Raw genomic sequence first — 21,253 nt, forward strand, 5'->3', positions numbered from 1 at the left:
AGAAAATTACTTCACCCAACTGATGACTGAGATGAACCTGGCACACAGGTTACACCATGAAAGACCTAATTAACAGCGTCCCCATTCAGCAGGAAGCAGTTTGGAGAGAAATAACTGCGCCCATTTTCCCAAATATTGTTTATAAATGTTCTTTTACATTTAAAGGGAGATATGATATAGATATGAATAATTTGCATTGGTATAGATTTTGCTTTATTGATAGAGATTTAAGGTCAATTTTGTTATATGTATATGTATTTCTGATACTGATTAAGGTATTGTGATTGTGTAGTTCATTTAAAATGTAATGTATAATTAGGAAATATAGGTTGTTGATGGATAGTCATCAATAATGGTTAAGCTTGTAGTCATGTTAGATATTCTATATATAGAGAGATATATTTCAGTTAGATAGACATTCTTCATATCTTTCAAAGACTGCAAAATATGGCATTTAATGTTTTAATAACTTAGGAATTTTCATGACAATGAGACACATCAGCTCCTGGCAGCACCAATCTACTTCAAGAGGAAGATGGGCATCGAAGAGGATCCTTATTGAGTTTGATAGCCATTTGGGCAAGAAACTGCTCTTGCCTGGACTATTGCATAAACTGGACATAGAGAACCCTCAGAGAGAGGACTGCTGAACTTGCCTAAAAGTGAGATGATCTTTCGGGATTCCTGATTCATGAAAGAGTCTGCGAGACATTCTGCAGGACACAGCAGAAAGTGACTGAACTGCCTTTGAAATTTCCTGCTTCATGGAAATGTCTCTGGATACTATGGGCCTGAAGGCTGAAGATGGATGCCCCAACAGTACAAAGGAACTTTGGGTGACTGTCCAGGCAGCGAGATGTCTCTGTCATTTCTAGAGTTTTGTAAGTTGCTTATTTCTTATTTACTTAGGTAATATTATCTCCTTCTGGAGTCTTTGATGGAGTTGAAGAATGGATAGATAAAGTTTTCCTTTGTTATGATAAAAGATAAAATGGATATAATATTGTAACTAATTCTTACTTGATAACTATTTTGTTATATGTAATTTTACTATGTTAAAGTTAAAGCCTTTCTTTTATTGTTTAAACAGAAAAAGGGGAAATGATGTGGGAGAGTCTTCTGTTTGAGTTGATTTCATTGGCTAATAAAGAAACTGCCTGGCCCATTTGATAGACCGCCCCTAAGGTGGGTGGAGTAGACAGAACAGGAAGAGGAAGTGAGGTAGAAGGATCAGTAAGATGCCACGCCTCTCCTAAGTTAGTCAGACCACCGTGCCTCTCCTGAGAGAGATGCCAGACGCGATGGAGCTCCAGCCCAAGATGGACGTACGCTAGAATCTACCTGGTAAGGCACCACTTTGTGGTGCTATACAGATTATTAGATATGGGTTAGTCAAGATGTGAGTAAGAGGCTGGAAGTAATGGGCCAGGCAGTATTTAAAAGAATACAATTTGTGTGTTGTTATTTCGGGGCATAAGCTAGCTGGTGGCCGAGAGCCGGGCAGGACGAAAAGCAGGCCTGCCCGCAATTCCACACTACAGGATTAACTAGTAAGTCACTTGCGAAACAGTTATCCAGTCTTTGTAGCTTAGGTCAACTAGCACATGACTACCAGTTACCAACAAGCAAGCATAGGTTTCAGGATGTATCTACAGATGCCAAATGTACAGAATGGATGGGGAGGAATGCAACCTGATTTCCCAATTTTTTCAATAGACAGAAGTTTCCTCATTTATTTTTATAAACTATTTTCATCCTCATTTTCTGTTCTCTGTCTTTTAAAAAACAGTGAGATTTTAGGATTCATTTCACTACAAGGTGTAGTACAAACTACAGTAATCCTAGCAGGGACACAGTTTAGCCTATTTAAAGGGAAAACTATACACTAAGTAGCAATTTAGAGAAGGATTAGAGAATCAGTATGACCCTAGGTATTGAACTTTTTTTTAGACATGCTCCATACACAATGTCTTACTGAGTTCTTCCCCTAGCTCCAGAATATTACAATTTAGAGCAACAATAATTCCAACCTGAATTACATTAAAAGACATGTTGTCATTTGTGGACAAGATCCACTTTCATTAAATATCCAGATTACAAAATTCATCTTAAATCAGAATTTTATCATCAAATTTTATAAACATTTCAGAAAACTAATGTGACCATGTTTGTATGTTTTATCAGCTTTAGTGCCTATGAAGAGAAATAAATAGATAAATGAAGACATTTGTCTACTACTTTCCAGTGATACTCAATACCTATCCATGTGAAAATTTACGTTCTCAAAGGAACTATTTCCAGGTTTTATTTTTTCCTTTCTTTTCTTTCTTTCCTTATTTCTTTTTCTTTTTTTTTTTTAACTTAATGTGTCTTTGAGATGGGCTCCTTTTGTGCCCTGGACGACCTGAATAGATGAAGCTAGTTTCAAACTCACAGACATCCATGAACATGGCCTCCTGAGTGTTGGGATTAAAGATATGCATCTGATGGGTGTATTTCTACGTGTATACATGCATCATTGCATATGAGTTTGTACATGTGGATGCAGTGCCCCGGAGACCAAAAGAGAGCAAAAGAGAATGCATGCCACATTTTGGAGGTAAACAGCCTTGGAGGAGTTGGTCCGGAACTTCCACCATGTTGGTTGTGGGGGTCAGACTCAGATCATCAGACTCAGGCAAGTGGCTTTTACCCAAATGACCCCATCCTACTGGCCTCAAGAACGCTTCCTTTGGAAATAATCCAGTTTATACCTTAAGATCTTGATGGCATCACAGAAATGGGGTGTTCTGTGTTTATTGAAAATTTACAGCCTTCATTTCACAAGTAATCTGTGACTCTAATATCTATAATAATTTTGTTTATCTGGCAAAAAAAACTCTGCCTTAAAACACACAATATTGATTTAAAATCTGAAGATATCTTGGTTACTGAGAGATGAATCAAATTTTAGCTCATTATAGTTTTGGGAAGGCTCATCTAAAGACTCACTAAATCCAAATATTTAGCATTAATTTATATCAATTTATATGTAATGATCTTTAGATTTATTTTAAGAAGTCAGAATAATATGTTTACATTACTTTTCATACATACCAGATTTTATGAACATATGATGTAGGACAGAATGTTGTCTTATTTTACTTGGAATTTTAATTTTAGATCACCTTCACAACACACACACACACACACACACACATATACAAGGTATTATGACATTCATCACAGAAAAAACAAAATCATAACAAACTTGTAGCAGAAATAACATGAGGTCTTGTAAGAGAAATAAATCTGTGGATGTACAGAGGAAGCCAGGAACAGCTTGTGTTTAGAGAGAAGCTAAATCACAAAGCAAAACTCCATTTAGCTGGGGTAAGTTCAAAAGCAGAAAAAGAAGTGAAAGCTACAAATGGAGTTGTTTTTGTATTTCAGTGAAGATGCCTCATTAACTAAGCTTTACATAAAAAGTTAACATAGAATGACTAGGGATTTCAAGATCATACATCTTACCATAATTATGAAGGCTAGACACTAGAATGCCAGTATTTCACTGAAAGATGAAAATCATTGTGACCAGTAGAAGGTGAGCCGATTAGTATTGCCCAGAGTCAGCCTATGTATGCCTGATAATAAATACAATGCAAACAGCTGTGCACTCCCACGTTTAACTCCTCTTTACATGGAGAAACCCACTGCAAAACTCTGAGTTTGCTTGAAGTTCATCCTCCATCCTTTCTTCATCTTATCTTACTCCATATTATCTTCAGCCTCCCTACTATTCCTAGCCTATCTTCACATCTGCTTAATGTTAAATGATCGTTATTTATGCAAATTGAAAAGTGTGACGTTTCTTATGAGGAAAAAGTTAAATTAAGTGAAATTTTCAAAGTACATTCTGAGAAAAGTATGCTTAAAACACCGTGTTTTCCTAAAAAAAGAAAAAGAAAAAAAAAACATGGTGTAAAACTATCTGCCTACAAAAAAATCTTAACACTTACTAAAGAATAAATAAAAGCTTTCCAAATGTTGACATTAATAGTGATTGCTAAGAGAATTACAAAATATTCTGTGTCAAAAAGTTTATATGACCATAGATCTTCCTTTCAGACAAACCTACAATTTGGAAGTACTGTTCCACAGGACTTGAAGAACCCAGTTTTTAAATTGCCAATAAAAAGGGAAAAGACTAATGTAAGATTCATGATAACAGTCTCTGCATAAAGGTGGGGATTTTTCTAAGGAGGGCAGATACAGGTGACTTGTGATTATATCAGCATGTACTATGTAAAACCTGTTCAACAGAGAGAACAGTGGGCTGAGGGTAAGCCAAGTGTAACAGCAACACAAACATTAAGGATTTGCACAACTCTAGTATCAAGAATTTTAAATTGTATATTCTTTCAGAAAATATAGGGCCACCTCATTTCATTTTTATGGAAAATTTTCACCTACCAACCTCAGCCTCTATTATGGTATGCTGTGGTCAGTTTAAAAGCTAAAACATAGTTTGAAACAAAAATTATTTCAAATATAGTAAATTATTTTTAAGCTCCGCAAATACGGAAGCACATAAAAACTTTAAGCGAGATTCTCTTAATATCACAAGTGTACTCAATATATGTAAAAATATATTCATACAAATATTTGTACATGGTAGTTCACAGCAATATTAATCATATTAAATCAAATATAAGAGCACACCAATATCCACCAACTAATGAATGGACAAGTAAAAACATGATACTGTCATGCAGTAAAGTAAGATCAACTCCTGAAAAGAATGGAATTCTATGCTCACGTAACATAAATGGCACTTGAAAAACATTAGGTTAAGTGAAAAAAGGCAAATATTTTCTGTGGGATGATCCTCATGTACACTGTGATTATATATATTCTTCATTGGTTAATAAAGAAGCTGCTTTGACCTATAACAAGGCAGAGTAAAGCTAGGCAGGAAAGCCAAACTGAATACAAAGAGAAAGAAGGGCAGAGTCGGAAGAGATGCAATTAGCCAATGGGGAAACAAAGGGCTAGATCACTGGCAAATCCATGAGCCTTATGGTAAAATGTAGATTAATAAAAATGGTCCAATTTGAGTTATAAGAGCTAGTTAGTAATAAGCCTAAGCTATAGGCCAAACAGATTGTAATTAATATTAAGCCTCTGAGTAATTATTTAAAAGCGGCTGCAAGACAGGGTGGGACAGAGAAACCTCCAATTACACATATTATAGGATTCCATTTCTCTTCTCAGAACAAAAATGGTAAATATGTAGAGACATCAAGTAAATGAATAGCTACCAAGAATGGAGAGTAGTAGGACATAGACAGTAAACTCTAACAAGCAATTAGTTTCTTACTGAGGTGATTGAATGTTCTAGAATTAGATAATAAGGATTTTTACACAAGATGGTGAATAATTAACAACCTCTGAATCATATACATTAAAATGGACCATAGGTTATTCCAAATTATAATTAAGTAATTACTTTTAAAGTTAAATACATCAAATTTGGTTTTCCATAAATAGAAATTATGAGGGCTAGCACCCTTGTGATTGCTTTGCAATTGCTTTGACCTGTTTTACCCTCAAAGTAATGTTATTTATTCTAAAGATGAGAAGCTCAGGAACCTTGCTCAATGCCCACCTTGTTTTACTTTGTAGACCACAATGAGTTAAAAAAGTTGGCAATCTGTCTCCAAGTTCAGGCTATCCAACTAACTTACAGGGGGAAAACCCTTTAAAAAGTTGGAGCTACCCAAATTTCCAGAAAATTCTGAGAGATGACATTTTCCCTTAGGTTTTCTCTATGGTTGACTGAGTGCCACTAAAGGAGAGCCAAGTAGTAGTGAAGAGGGCAGAAGACCCAGAAAAGCATAAAATGTTACTATTGGTCCCTAAAAGTAAAAATGGTATCAACCCTTCAATTATGCAATATACAATGCTTTAAAATTCCTTTGTTACTAAATATTATACCAAATCCAATCCTCCTCCTTAGAGGCCCTTAATTTCTCTGCATTCTGCAAAACAAAATTGCAGCTATAATTATCATTTCACTGGCAATGGATGGATGTTTGTTTTCTTCAGATTAATGTACTGAAATCCAAATCCCCAAAGTAACAGTATTAGGCGACATGTCCATTACATCAAGAGAAAAACTCCCTTGTGAATGGCATTGATGCCATATAAAAGGTGCTACAAGGCTAATTTGACCCTACCATGATGTGTCAGTATACCAAAAGATGACCAACTGTGAACAAGAAAGCAGCCTTTCCTATGACTTGGATATAGCCAGTACCTTGGCCTTGGTCCCAGCAGTCTCAGAAGTATGAGAATCAGTTTTCTGCTGTTCAGAAGTCATTCTGCCTACTGGCTTTTGTGACAGCAACCACAAGTCCCTCCCCTTGTGGAAGAAACTGTTATGGCCTTTACCAAAATATTCTTCTTGAAATAGTTGAATTAGTTTATTTACCATGAAATGAAACATGAAAAATGTCTCTGTTTTGTTGGCTCAGATACCTGGATTTGGAAGAAAGTTTTGACTGCCTCAGCTGACTCATATCGTTCTTAGCTTGGCTGTTCATTGGTCTCTCAACACTGACCTAAGAAGAGCCACTGTAGGGTGCTGCCTACACAGTAGGGTCACTGCCATGAATTTCAGAAAGGGACATTCCCCTTCCCTAATTCAGTTACACAATTCCTTCCTTGTTTTTGAATTTTACATGGAAGCATCCATTATCAGAATCAATCTCAACAGAAGAAGGGTGGTTACTACACTCTTACTGGTCCCACATCGTGAATGGGCATACTACCCAGATTCTTTCCTTCATGACTGTAGCCTCTGTTTTCTTCTTGTTGCCTCAAAACTGTCTCAGGAGCAATTCTCTTTGAGAACTAGCTTCAACTAAACAAAGACACCTTAATCGGTGTCATGTCCATTTTTCCAGAGACAAGCCACATCCAAGAACTGTAATGTAAAATGTACAAATATAAAAGCCAATCCCTTGGACTCAAGAATTTTTCTCACACCAAAGATATGATCCCCTAGAACATTAGGCCACAAACTGACTCAAAGGCTGTTTCCTGTAAAAATTGATCCCTGCCATGCTTTTCCAGTTTGAATTTGAATGTGGCATTTGATATTATGTCTGAATTTAGTAGTAGGAAATGGTTATAGATGACTATCATCATTGGCTTATGCCAGAGGTGCTGTCTCCTCCTTCTGCTGCTCTTTCCAGGGTAAAAAGGCCATGTTGTACCTTAAGTCATTCTTTTCAGAGGAAACTATAAGCAAAAATCAGTTCTTTTTATAGTTATGACACTCTGAAATGTGATAGAGGTGACTATGCAAAGATTCTCTGAAGTCCAGATTTTTCCTGGTGTTGTTATAAATTTAGCTTGAGAAAATAAAAAGTCCATTTGTGGAAGGTGTTCTAATCAGATACCTCAAATGAATATGCCAATGCTTTATCTTACTCTGTTGAGTTGCTTTGTTTTTCCCGTTGGGTGAAAACATAGACTAGGGATGGATCGTCTTTACTATCTAAGTACTAAGATCACACTGACCATGAGAACCCTTTCATACATCCAATAAGGACAGCTTCCCTTCCAAACTACTAATCATTGCAACAACATCATTTATCACTTTGCTTGCTTACAGCACTTTTACTCGACTACTGCATAGGGAATCATGGAACTTCTAGCTCAGAATTCTCTTGGATCAAATATAAAGATCTGTTTGGGAAATTTAACACACTACATAACAGCATGAGAAAGCTATCATATATTATTATTATATTATTATATACATAATGATATAAATACAATCTCTAATATATAAATGTGCTAATATGTCAGCATACATATACAAAGAAAACATGCTAATAGCATACAGTAAATGATTAATAAATAAAATTAAATCATGGGTTAATAAACCAAAAGTGATCTTCTCAAGATATCCTAGTGAACAAAACCTTTCTCTTTTCTGCTTCTAAAAGCACAAAGAGTGGCTTTTCATCTTGATGAGACATTTTCAATCTACAATTCTGAGGGGGGGAAAATGTGTGCGCCAGACTAATTCCCAACTTCACAAGTACAAAAATAAGCAAAAGTAAACAGAGAATTTGAAACAGAAAGCAACAAGAAATCATGTCCATTTTCTCTTTATTGACAAAATATACAGAAGGAAGAGTCACCCCCTGCCTGTTAGGAGCACTGTTAGTGTGACCCCACAGAGGCCAAAGACGTGAAACACAGCAAACTTCCAACTGACACACGGCTCAATGTGGCCGCAACTATGTTGAGGATCCAACACTATCTTTCCCCAGACACTGAAAAGCATAAGCGTCTTTCTTCTGTGAGTACCTGACAATAGAGAAAGGGTGGCCTGCAATGCTTAGCACCACAGAACACTCTTTACCAGGAGAGAAAATGCAGTCCTCACCTCACCATAGACTCAGCAGGAAATGTAAAAGGGTTGAGGAGGACAGGACAACGAGAAAGCTAAAACCATGATCTCCAAGACTAGCGAACTCCAGAGACAAGTGTTCTATAAAGAAATCTTTTCATAACTATTTCGAAGCCGTTTGAATATAAATTTACAGTACTCATTGAAGTCATGTGTTACTTAAATCAGAGAATAACAACAGGAAGGAAGGAGAAAGGAAACAAAGAGCAAGGAAGGAAAAGAGAAAAGAAAAAAAGTCTACTCTCAAAATATGGTCCCTATTTATTTAAGTCTGGACTGTAGACCACATTCCAAAAGACAATCTGTTTCACAGTGCATAACTGCAGCATTCCACTACCTCTGAAATCTGGCCGGCAGAACACATGGTACAGAGTGCAGAGTCATGGGAGATTTAAAGAAGGGCTAAGTTATTTGTAAACATAAGGTATGAGAAATCCCGTTCAAAGTAACAGACTCCCCAGATAGGAGATGCGAAAAACATGCTGAGACCTTTCTTAGAAGAGCTTTCATGAGCTAGTCATTCTACTTCCCACAGGAATGCAGGAATTATTGCAAAATGCCTCTGTTCTCCAAGCATATTAGCTTCAAGAGAAAACTTTGCAAAAACTATTTTCCAAAACCTTTGTCTTAACTTTTCCTTCTTTTACCAGAAAGGAGGAAACCTGTTCGCTCACCTGCATCAAAGCTCACACTTGGCATGATGTCCACTGTCCCATGAAAGGCTCCGGCCCATGCTGAGGTAGCAGTGGTGGCTGTAGTCGGATCTGTCTTTGTGATGTCACACTGGGGAGCAGGAATCCTGGCAGTACGCACTGATGGCATTAGCAGGGGCCCATACGCGGGATCCAGGGCAGAACCAGCAGCTGGGTGGTGGTGGTGATGGTGGTGGCGGTGGTGCATGTGGGCGTGAGGATGGTGATGCCGCATGTACATGTCATGCATGTGGCTGTAGGACGGGCTCACCTGAGATGCCAGAGGATAGTGCCAGGACTCGGATGCAGTAGGGGGAGGGGCAGGGCCAGTCTGATGCAGACCATGTCCTGGCCAAGAGTTGGGGTCTGCTGTTGTAAAGGTGCCATGGGGTGCAGTGACTTGGAAGTCAGGATGAACTCCCCCCAAACAGGGTGCAGGTGGGGGCTGGTAAGAGCTGGTCCAAAAGGAAGTTGGGAAATTACTCCGCTGGCTTGAGAGAGCTGAGCTGTCTGAGAAGACAGAAAACACGTTATTTATATAAGATACAGTTCTGGTGTATATTTGCTTTTGTTTCAGTAATGTTTTACAATCAAGAGGATTACTATGCATGTTTTCTGTCTACAAAGAAGAATGAGTTGATACGGGCTTAGCCCTTGGGGTATCAAGTCCCGGCAATAGGGCAAGATTCAAAATGCGACCCCTGCATTTGCTTTTGCTGGGCTTTCTCTATCTCAGTTTGAGCTGAGGTTTTTTCCTTCAATGTAATGACAGAAAGGCTTCATTTCCTGCTGGTACCGTGTAGCTCTTAGTTCTAAACAGCATTCTATATATTTCTCTGGCAAAGAATATTTGTTTCGTTGATGTGTGTGTTTGTGTAGACTGGAAATAGTTGCACTCATATCTTTTATGCGCCAACACAATTTTTTATTTAATCATACATTTCAATGACAAAATTAAGAAATGATAACAAAGTAACATGTAATTGTTCCCACTAAATCATTGATAATTTAAAAGAATATATTTTATCTTTTTAACTTCTGTGGAAACCTAGAAATGCTGTGGTCTTGGAAATAAGAATGGTTAAAATTTAACGAGAGTAGCCAAATGTCCAACACCAGACCAAAGGGTGCTCATGGGCTGATGGAATTCTCACTCTGCTCCAGTAAGAAAATGGAGACAGGGTAAAAGTCTAAGATGTTGGCAAGCACAAGCCTACGCTTCAAAACCAGATACCCTGCCTCAATGGTCAAAGGATGGTAGACTTCATAATGAACACTAGATGGAACAATTATGACTGCAACCTGGTTACCTGGATTTGGAGATTCTCTAGAACTGATAACCAGCATGGCTCAGGTTGAGCTATACTTTTCGGGTCATATGAGAAACTTCGGGGAAACTGAAGCTCACAATTGCAGGCAAGGAAGGAAGAAGAAGCATCCTCCTCCATCAACTCCCTCAATTCACTGTCTCTCTCACCTTAATGTTTACAGGTGACATACATGGACCAGACTAGAGAAAGTCAGAAACATATAGACTCTTGTCACTGTTAATCATGTCATTCGGTGCACAAGGAAGGAAGACCTGCAAATGTTTTCGAGAGCAAGCCCACAAAATGAGCCGGAAAAGTGAGAACCATGTTGAATTAGAATGTCTGAGTAGGAGTTAGGCTTATGAAGGGGTGAGATGGAGTTCTAGACGGATGGTCTAACAGGTGAAACTTAACATAGTACAGAGTCTACACAGGTACACCAAACACAACAGTATCACCAGCATCAGTAGCATTTAATGGATCAAATTCAATAAGCAAAATTTGGTGAAAGAGAGAGATGGGAGAGAAGAGGAGAGAACATGGAGATACAAAGAACTCAGAAGAGAGTGGGCTTCTTGATCAGAGGATTGAAAGGGACTTTGTTAGAAGAGGCCTCGCAGGGAGCCTGGGAGCACTGCCCTGTGAATCTTCACTTTCATTACGTACATTTCTTTTCTCATAACCATAAGTGGACTCTTGATCTCTTTGTCACTTTCTTCCATTAAAAATAATACAGCATTTTAATTCATACTCTTTCAATTATCTTGTTCAATATTTTTTCATTCTGTCTGTTCTATTGATTATTTCTGCTAAAGTTGGACATATGGTTGCAATTGGCATTACTTATGCATATGCATTATTGATATTTTTATGCCAGCTTCAACATAAAGAAAATCTAGACTTTCCCACTGAACAAAGGATATCCTGAGAGGTGCTCATTGTTAGAAATATTTAATCTAACATGCTTATCATTTCTTACACCTCCGGCCCAGGAGCACATTTTTATTGCTTCAGTATGAAAATTTTGAATAAATTTTAACATGTATCATGAGGTGAAGCAAGTCAGTGCATCTCTGCCATATTTGGCATCTTCTCTAAGTTCCCTAATGATTGGGTATTATTAAGACAAGAACATCCATTCTCTTGCCTTCAGATCTGCATCAGTGTTGCCATGAGTCACCCCCTCATCCTGTGACAAGCAACCCACACTTTCATAGTTATCTCTTTCTCAGCTTTGTTATGGAAAGCAGAACCCTTGAAGAAACCTGTGAAATGATGCTCTTCAGGTGGGAAGGATAGAAATTGTTGCTGAAGCCTTCAGTCACTCCCAGTAAGCTCTTCAATAAATGACTGTTTCATGACAATCACCACTGATTAAAAGACAGTGCTTATCAATCAGCCTTATGGGTATTGTAGGGCAGCTTGCCAACCACAAATCTTCCTCTTTACTGACACACCTCCCATGGGACCATTCTGCTCATAATTTGTATCTCATAGTTTGTATCTGCTCATAATTTATACAACCAGAACCTGAATATGAAAGCTGACAATCTCTAATTCATAAAGTTCCTCTTATTGAACTTCTTGAGGAAACTGTCCAAAGTACAGACATAGTATTACACTTATCTGGATATCTATCTTCCCCTTGATGCTTACCAAGATGAACCATTCTTATTTTTATAGTTGATTAAACATTGTATATATGCACACACAAATTCTTATAATGGACATATCGCTTACCAAAGTATTATTGTCCTATTTACGAAGCTTGTGATGAATGAACCTAGTATCACTGAAAGAAGAAATCTATTTTTAAAGGCACTCCATAAAAGTTGAACCACTCTTTAAAATTCCTTAAGGAAAAATAAAATTAAAAGCAATTTAATATTTTCCCAGTGTATATAGGGTCTCCTAAGATGAATATAAAGTGTGTAGGGATCTATGCAGCCCTTTTCAACAAACACTGCAGCATTTTACAAGTAAGTGAAACAATACTGAACGGAAAATATGCTCATGAAGAAATCTATGCTTCGGGATCGCTTTTTGGTATCTTGCTTCTTAAAAGAAAATGTGACACAAACAGATGCTACACTGTGCTCTGTGCTGGAGAACCAGCATGCCTATTTCATATGTATGTAAATTTTTTTCATTATGTGACTCTTTGCGAGTACTTAATCACAGCCACAGTTGGTGTACAGGAAAGCAGATGAACAGCTGCAGGAGCTGTTTCCACGCAATGTTACCTTTCAGGTTAGTGCAAATGATTCAAAACTGCATAAGATTAAGACTCAATTGGGATTCTGGAGTACCGTTATTCAACTTTCATGCAATATTGGCATTCAGGTGGTGCCAGCACTGATAGTACATAAAATAGATAATACACAAAAATAACAACAAAAAAAAACCCACCTAAATGTGATTTTTATTGAGTTCACTTTTAGGAACACATACACATTTGTTTCTAAAAATGAAAGACAAGGCAAAATTGATATGTTGTCCAATACCGTCTTTCAAAATGTAACATTAATCTCACCATCTGACTTTTAGGGAAAAAAATGTTTCAAAGAGAAACAGAGGAGTTGAACATAGATCATAGAGGTCAAGCATTCCTTTTAAAAGTGTATATAGTACTGGGGTACTTTTTATAGCAACTCTTCACACACAAAAAGAGAGAGGGACAGAGAGATAGAAAAGAAAGAAAGAAAGAAAGAAAGAAAGAAAGAAAGAAAGAAAGAAAGAAAGAAAGAGAGGGAGAGGGGGAGGGAGAGAGGGAGGGAGGGAGGGAGGGAGGGAGGGAAGGAGGGAGGGAGGGAGGGAGGAAGGGAGGGAGAGAGGGAAGGGGGAGGGAGGGAGGGAGGGGAAGAAGGGAGGAAAGGAAGGAAGAAGGAAGGAAGGAAAAGAAACAAGAACGAGAACAAAACCTGTGAAACAGTTTAGGGAAGGTTCAAATTTTAATTTTTTAGATAATAACAATACTAACGAAAATAAGACAAAGAAATGCTATTGTAAGTCATCTTTAGTAATCTCCTGCTGACTCATTCTGAGAGTAAATACAGATGAAAAGTATTAGAGTCCAACATAACATTTTCTTTTAAAATTCACAACAAAGAAAAAACTATTTAGAGCATCGGGGCACATGCCTGTAATTTAGCCCTCAAGTAGAGTCTGAATGTGCCTGAAGAAACGTGCAAGTTCACTGGCAATCTGGGCTGAGAATCTCTACCAGATAAGGTAGACAGAGGAGCAAGCCCCTGCCTCAGAAAGGAAGAGGAGGAGGAAGAGGAAGAAAAAGAAAAAAAAAAGGAAGAATACTCTTTAAACTCAATGCTTAACATAAAGGGTTCTTGATACTTTTCAAGACCCATTCCCTGGTTCTTCCAGTTCCTATAAATTGTCAAGTCCGAAAAGAAATGAAATGTGCTTCAAACTTCTCTGTCATTCAGGAATTAAGCATTGCCATGGCATCCAAAGTTTGTCCTCCAGTCACTTGGTTGCAGCATTGCTCAAAATCACCTCATGACTGCAATGAGATCTAACCCTTGGGGCACTATCATAAGGTGAGTCATGCCTCATTTTCCTCTCACTGCCTTTTCTAACTTCCTGGAAGCATCAGCCTGGAGGGCCTCCTAGAGAGTCTGCTCAGAACCTTTAGTCCCTCAGGACATAGCCCTTCCTGGCCTTTCTCCTTGGGTCTGCTTAGCCTGAATTTTTCATTCTGAGAGGTTGCTCCCACATGGCTGATTTCCCAAGCAGACCCAAGCTGACAGATACATTTATTTTGAAGGTGCAAGAAAAATAAATGGCAATAAGTGCCAGAAAGCCATGCTTTTAATTCAGAGGCCTACTATGTTCCATCTTACCTGACCATTGCCCTTCCTTACACACAAACACACAGAGAGCAATTCACACACAGTCATACACACACTGACCCACATATTTTCTGTAAATAAAGCATGCGTGTATCTGAAACTGATGTCTTAGTCTAGATGCTAGATGAGAATAAGTGGATAATCAGATTTGTTTATCTGTGAGCTGTGATATAATTCACAATATATTGTACCAAAACAAGGTGCAAATCATTCTTCCCCTTAACTGTTTTTTCTAACAGATGCACAGGTCCAAAATCACTTTCTAGCCCTATCAAGAAGATATGAATTTCATTATGCTTATTCTTCTCTTAGCAGATACACCCACTTTGTCTAAAACTTTACTATGGCAATATATTGTTCAAACATAACTCAGTTGTAAGTTCATATGTAGCATATCAATAGGACTGGAATAACCATGTTACAAGTCAGAGTGTTTAATGCAGGTGGGGTGGCCAGCAGCTTCTTTCAAAACTCCCTGATGACTCTACTAACATTATTAATAATCTCGAGTCCCTACTATCTTGAAGACATTGCTTCATGCTGAAAATATGAGCTTCCAGAAAACAAGGTTTCTAGGTAAAGACTCAACATCAGTTTTCTATCCACAAGTAAGTGGAAATAGTTAAGGAAAAGAGAATTTGTGATTCTGTTGGTTCAAGCTCTGCATGAAATCATTTATATATTCTTCAACGTGTTTTTCTAATAACCCTTATATAGGAGTAGTAGTGAGAATATGCTATTGTTGGAGAAGCTGGCCATACAAAGATCTTAAATTGTTGCTCCAACACCACTTTGCAAACATCAAGGAATAAGGCAATGACCAGAGTCCAAACTGAATACTATCCAAAGATTGAATTGTCTAATCCTGTGTAGCTTTATCAATAATATTAATATTATAACTATTTCTCTTCATCGAATATGTGAATATCATTCATCATACCTCCTCTTTAAGAAGTTCTCTTCTTTAATAACTTTTTATGGCTTTCCCATGAATCCTAATCAAGTATTGTGGGTTGATTTGAAAAAAAAAATTGCACTAGAGACAACAATGGAACTACTCAGTTCACAAATGGAAAGTAAACAATGCATTTTTGTCTGACCTCATATCAAAAATTACTTGATCCTGTGCCTTAATTTTAAATAACAAAACTGCAATCAATATGGACACCTATAACCCCAGCACTGTAGTGCAGAGAGAAAGACTGCTGGACTTGCTGCCTGCCAGCCCAGCTCCAGTTTTAGACAGTATGTAGTCTTGTCACAAAGGAATAAGGCAGAACTTGATTTGATCTATCAAATCAGGGAACCCAAAATCAACTACCTCTGACTCCACATGCAGGTACACAGGCTTGTGAATCAGCATACACATGGGCACGCTTGTCAGAGAAACATATAACATACAGATGAAGAAAGGAAGGTAGAAAAAAAGGGAAGAAAGGAAAGGAGAGAGGGAAGGAGAGAGGGAGAGAGGGAGAAAGGCAAGAATGAAAAAGGGAATGACGAAACAGTACCAAAAACTTCATATGATTAATTAATAAAAGATGCTTCTGTGAAGATTTTTTAAATAATTGATATGTGGTATGAACTTCATTCATATAATGTCACCATTTAATCACTGAATTATGTTTATCTTAAAATATTCATATATAAAAGTATTACCTTGAGTTTTGAGGGAATTAATGTGAGACACACTATTTGTAGACTTGGTGGGAGGAGAGACAGAAAGATATATATTCCTCATACATAAGCATGCTACCTTCTCATTGAGCACTCTAAGCTCCACTCATGTTTAGGGCCATTGCGCTGGACATTCCTTCTGTGTAGGTCATTTTTTTCCCAGAAATATTCACATGAGGAATGCCCTTATTTCCTTCAGGTCTATGTTCAAATGTAATTATCTTTATGAAGGCGTTCATTATCACTTTTAGTAAAGTAACACCTTAAATGTCACTCTTTATAGCCTTGTTTTTTACTTGTCTCTGCTATTAAAACAGTCTTCCATAGCCACACTGATGAATATCTTGCATATCACTATAGAACCTTCATCTGGCGATAGATGGAGATAGAAACAGAGACCCACAATGGAGCACTGGACTGAGCTTCCAAGGCTCAGATGAAGAGCAGAAGGAGGGAGAACATGAGCAAGGAAGTCAGGACCGTGAGGGGTGAGTCCATCCACGGAGACAGTGGGACTGATCTAATGGGAACTCACTGGGGCCAGTTGGACTGTGTCTGAACAAGCATGTGATCAAACCGGACTCTCTGAACGTGGCTGACAATGAGGGCAGACTGAGAAGCCAATGATAATGACACAGGATTTTGATTCTACTCCATGTACTGGCTTTTGGGGAGCCTAGTCTGTTTGGATGCACACCTTCCTAGACCTGGATGGGAGGGGGGCTTGGACTTCCCACAGGGAAGGGCACCCTGACTTCTCTTAGGACTGGAGAGCAAGGGGGAAGAGGAGTGGGGGAAGAGGGAGGAAAGTGGGAGGAAGTGGAAATTTTAATTAATAAATAAACAGTCACTCCATAAATATAGAGCCCAGTACCTTGAAAATTACATAATACATAGTAGAAGCTTAATAAACATCTGTGGCAAAATCAACTAATAAGTCAGCATACACATGGGAAGGTAAATCTAAGATGATACCAAGGCAAAGTTACCAATACTATTAAAACACGGCTACCCTTCTCACATTCTCTTTAAAGTTCAGATAGCTAGTCAGGGGTGGTGGTGCAGGCCTTTAATCCCAGCACTCGGGAGACAGAGATGGGTGGATCTCTGTAAATTCGAGGTTAGACTGGTCAACAACAGCTAGTTCCAGGACAGGCTCCAAAGCCTGTCTCAATTAAAAAAAAAAAAATTCAGAGAGTGAATCCAAGTTTTCCTTTGATTGTTTAAATTTCTACGTAGAACAGTTGAATTGTTTTAGAGTCGTTACACACACACACTCAAGTCTTCTGGCTTAGTCACTGTAGATGACCTTATGCTTCAGGTAATTTGGCATCCTTTCTCCTTTCCAGACAAGATCATCCCAGCATTACAAATGCCAGTAGCTGAAAGAAGGACCCACTGTATCATTACTCTATCAGAACTAATTGTACTGATGTGATTAATTATTGATACATCAAATTGTTTACCTAAAACCATCTGAGTCACAAAAATTTTCTTCAAAGAATTCCCATAATTTCTCCTGAGCTATCAAACAGGATATTGGCTCCTCCTGTGAACATTGTGAACTCTCAAGGGCTCTCTGTTCATATGCAAAATTCACAGCATATACTTGTCAGGTAAGCAGGAGTCATGTGGGTGACCTCTAGCAAGCCTCTATTATTTGAGTTCATATTCTGTTGCCCCTTACAATTCCTGCTTCATATTGAATACATTTGCTAAAAAGGAAGAGAAATAAGAAAGAAAAAAGAAAGGAGGGAAAGGAAGAGAAAGAAAATAGAAGAGTGAGGGACAGGAGGAAGGAAGGCCGAAGGGAGAGAATGACAAAATGTATCATGGGGAGGAAGAGGAACCGTGTGTCTGTAGATAAGGCCCCGTGCTGCCAGCTGAGGTCCTTTCCTGCAGCAGCAGAGCCATTTCTGGGACAATGACGTGGAAGGTATGTCACAAGTACTACTCAGGACAGTTGTTGCTGTGTTTCTCTTTACCTTCCTGCAGACATTCTTACTCTAGAGTCCTCAAAACCAGGACACCAGGTCACTGATTCCCAAACTTGAGCCTGTTTCTAATCACCTGCCAGGGCTGGGTAAACACAAATTCACCTACACCAGTTTCCCATTCCTCAGGGCTTGAAAGAGGGGCCAGAAAATTGCTTCCTAAAAGGTTCTTTCATGAGGCCCACAGTTTACAACCATTTTCCTAGACACTTCTTGGAGCCAGGTGAGTTTGGAACAAAATATTTGTATCTAACACATTTCTCTGAAACTGTCTTCAGAGTGTACACTACTTTTCCTCTCCAGCCTTGACAATCACCGTTCTAACACGTCACTCGCCCACTTTAAAACTAGAACATGGAAGTAAGCAGATCACTGTGCTTGCCTCAAAGAAGAAAATAAAGAAGAGTCCAGTCAGTCTGAAACCTTTTTTTTTTAAAAAAAACCTTTTTTTACTGAGGTAAAACAATGGCTTAAGTCATTGACATACTAGCCAAGAGAGGACATACTCTGTAAATGGTTCACAACAAGTCAGGGAAAAAAAAAGCCACACAGAGAACACAGGCAGCTTTCAAAGCCTGTGTTCCTGGGTCCGAATCAGAATTCAGCTATGCCACCACACAACATCTAGTGAAGTGAGCAAGAATATGTTTTCTAGAGCTGTTTTCGGGCTTGCCTATTATTTAGAGAGCCACACTGGGCCACAGCGGCTTTCTGAAAGGAGCTTCGAGCTCCGTCTGGCCACTATAAACTGGGGCCACTTGTATCCCTGCTTTTTCCATGAGGAATTTAAGGGGTGTGAGTACATCCTTTCCAACCCTGCATTCCACATGTGACAAAACTGATCCAGCTGTTTGTCTGAAAGAAATTCCTTGCTGTCCTGAAAAATTAAAAAGCAAGTGGATATCCGTTCTCCAGGGGCAAGCCTCCAGCTGGAGCCTGGTAGAGGCAGTTGCGAAACAGCTTGCTCCGAAGGGCATCTGCTCTTGAATTCTTACCTCGCCATAAGGGGGTTAGCCCCATCTTGCTTTTTGAAATGGCAGATTCGGGATGCAAGGTGCTGGCTTGGCCCAAAGCTCTTGAGAAGTGTTCATCCACTACTGACCCAATGTCTCCCTGGAAATAAGTGAAAAGGACACAGCGAGAGTTAAGGTACTCCATCTCGGCAGGCTGGTCCTTCTCCTCCTCCTCCTCCTCATCCTCCTCCTCCTCATCCTCCTCTTGTTTGCTGGGAAGCGTGACTTCCAGAGAGTCCTGCATCTTGCTGTATACCGCTAACTTCTTCTGGGACAGAATAAACAAAACATAGTATCAAAGACAGTCTGTGGAAAAGCGTTAACTAGTTAACTTTTCACTTTTTTAAAAAAAGAATCTAAATATTAACATATGTTTGCAAACTGATTCTCTGTCATCTGCTGTATTCCATCTTTTCCCTCCCCAAACCAGTTGCCTCCCTCCCACACTAAGAAAAAGTCTGTTATTCCAAATTTGGCAAAGAAAGGGGATTATTATCAAATTGTATGATTTCAGCATGTCAGGCAGCTTTTTCCTTTTTTATTTTTATTTTTTGCTTTTGCTTTTGCTTTTGTTTTAAACTCAGCTATAATAAATGAATGACTTTAAAAAAAAAAAAACAGTGACAGATTCTTTCCAGACGTTTTAATGCTCAATTTTTATTTACATTTAAAGATTTAATGTATGGTAACATTCTACTTTAGGGCAGTGGAGGAGACGTGAGAACAAACTGTCCGGGACAGGGTGGAGAAGAAAAAAATCTTTTCATAAATGAAATAAACTAAAATCAAAACAGGAATGCACCATCTTATAAAAGGATTTGGCAGATGGACTGAACTCATTTCTCAGAAATCAAACTGAAATGACGGAGTAAGTCTGTGTGAAGATCCATTTTACACGGACCATGTTTTTCATATGTTCCACTCACCACTATTATCATAGGGGAAGAAAGAGTTTATTGTGGCTTACTGAAAATAGAAACAAAATACTTGCAAGAATTAACTCTTCAAATAAAAAGGAGCAGAGTTTGGTATCTTTGAATATTTCAACATTTGGTCATGCCTACAGTATAATCATTAATATATATTATCCAAGAACCTTTCCTAAACCCTCACCTATATGACCTGAGTTTTAACATTTAACATTTTAACATTCCTATTACATGGTTAGTGTTGCTGTGTGCATCTTAAAGAAAGTCAGGAACAGAGAAGTTAAGCAAGCTGCCAAGAGTCACAACTTATATAACTGACAAAGACGATACATAAGAAAGCAGCTGTATATGTACATGACAACCATGTCGGTAGGGAAGGGAACAATATCTGCTATAACAAAAAGGTCCCCAAGTAGTTATGATCAATATTGTTCTTCTAAATGGAAATTCAGTAGCTAGTTGTTATGCTTCTCACACCTGCTTGTCATCCTTTCCAAACATTTTCACTGCACATGGATGATCTAACGATTACCAACAACTTCACTGTAAACAGTGCATAAGTATACATTCCTGGTGCCCACATAATCATTCTATATTCACAGCCTACAGCAAAAGTTAATACCTTATCCTATCATTCTTCTTATTTCTGGGGAAATTTTACATGCTGGCAAAATGAGCATGAATAGCAAAAACCGATAATTCCAGAACCCTCAGTAGTTTTGCATGTGTTGGCAACATATAACAGATTTTATGTTTCTCATGTAATCACTAGTTTGGAAACCAATAACCACCAATTGTAAGTGCATCTTCAATTACGCAATCATTTTCTTCTAACAACAAATATATTGTTCTTATTCCAGGTGGTTTCTGAGAAGGGTATATAATGAGGGGCTAATCATTATTTGGGAAATCCTAATTACAAATATATGTAGAATTTTAATTGAAAATTCACATCAATGTGGTTTGTATTTTCCTATGAGTAGATAATTTATTCCATGTGAGTATATGTGTCTTATTGATGAGTAGGTAGTTGTAACGCTATCTGGTTAGATTCCTTATGATCTGGTTTGGTCAAATACAACATCAAAAGTAAAACATTACGATAGGTTATGCCAATGCAGAAATTTAGTTAGATGACTTGTAGTTTCAAGTTTCGTTATAAAATTAAACAAATGCTATGATTTATTGATCAAATCACAGCGCTCTCTTTCTGGAGGCGTGCACATTTACTGAAAACCTACATGGTGATAGCTATGCATAACTCTGTCCTGGCTAGGCTGGCTCATTTGGAATACCACTTTT

General features: G+C 38.2%; 1 protein-coding gene across 1 annotated transcript in view; it reads right to left on the reverse strand.

The window, feature by feature from the left end:
• The window catches only part of Vgll3 (vestigial like family member 3), a 44,153-nt gene that overhangs the window by 13,010 nt on the left and 9,890 nt on the right, over positions 1 to 21,253 (reverse strand). Inside the window, exons 2-3 of the mRNA XM_038346729.1 lie at positions 19,005 to 19,290; positions 9,142 to 9,669 (exon numbers count right to left, since the gene is read on the reverse strand). Coding sequence (XP_038202657.1) covers positions 9,142 to 9,669; positions 19,005 to 19,290 — 814 coding nt within the window. The remainder of the gene's footprint in view (positions 1 to 9,141; positions 9,670 to 19,004; positions 19,291 to 21,253) is intronic.

The sequence above is a fragment of the Arvicola amphibius genome, chromosome 10 (assembly GCF_903992535.2).
Source record: "Arvicola amphibius chromosome 10, mArvAmp1.2, whole genome shotgun sequence".
NCBI lineage: Eukaryota > Metazoa > Chordata > Mammalia > Rodentia > Cricetidae > Arvicola > Arvicola amphibius.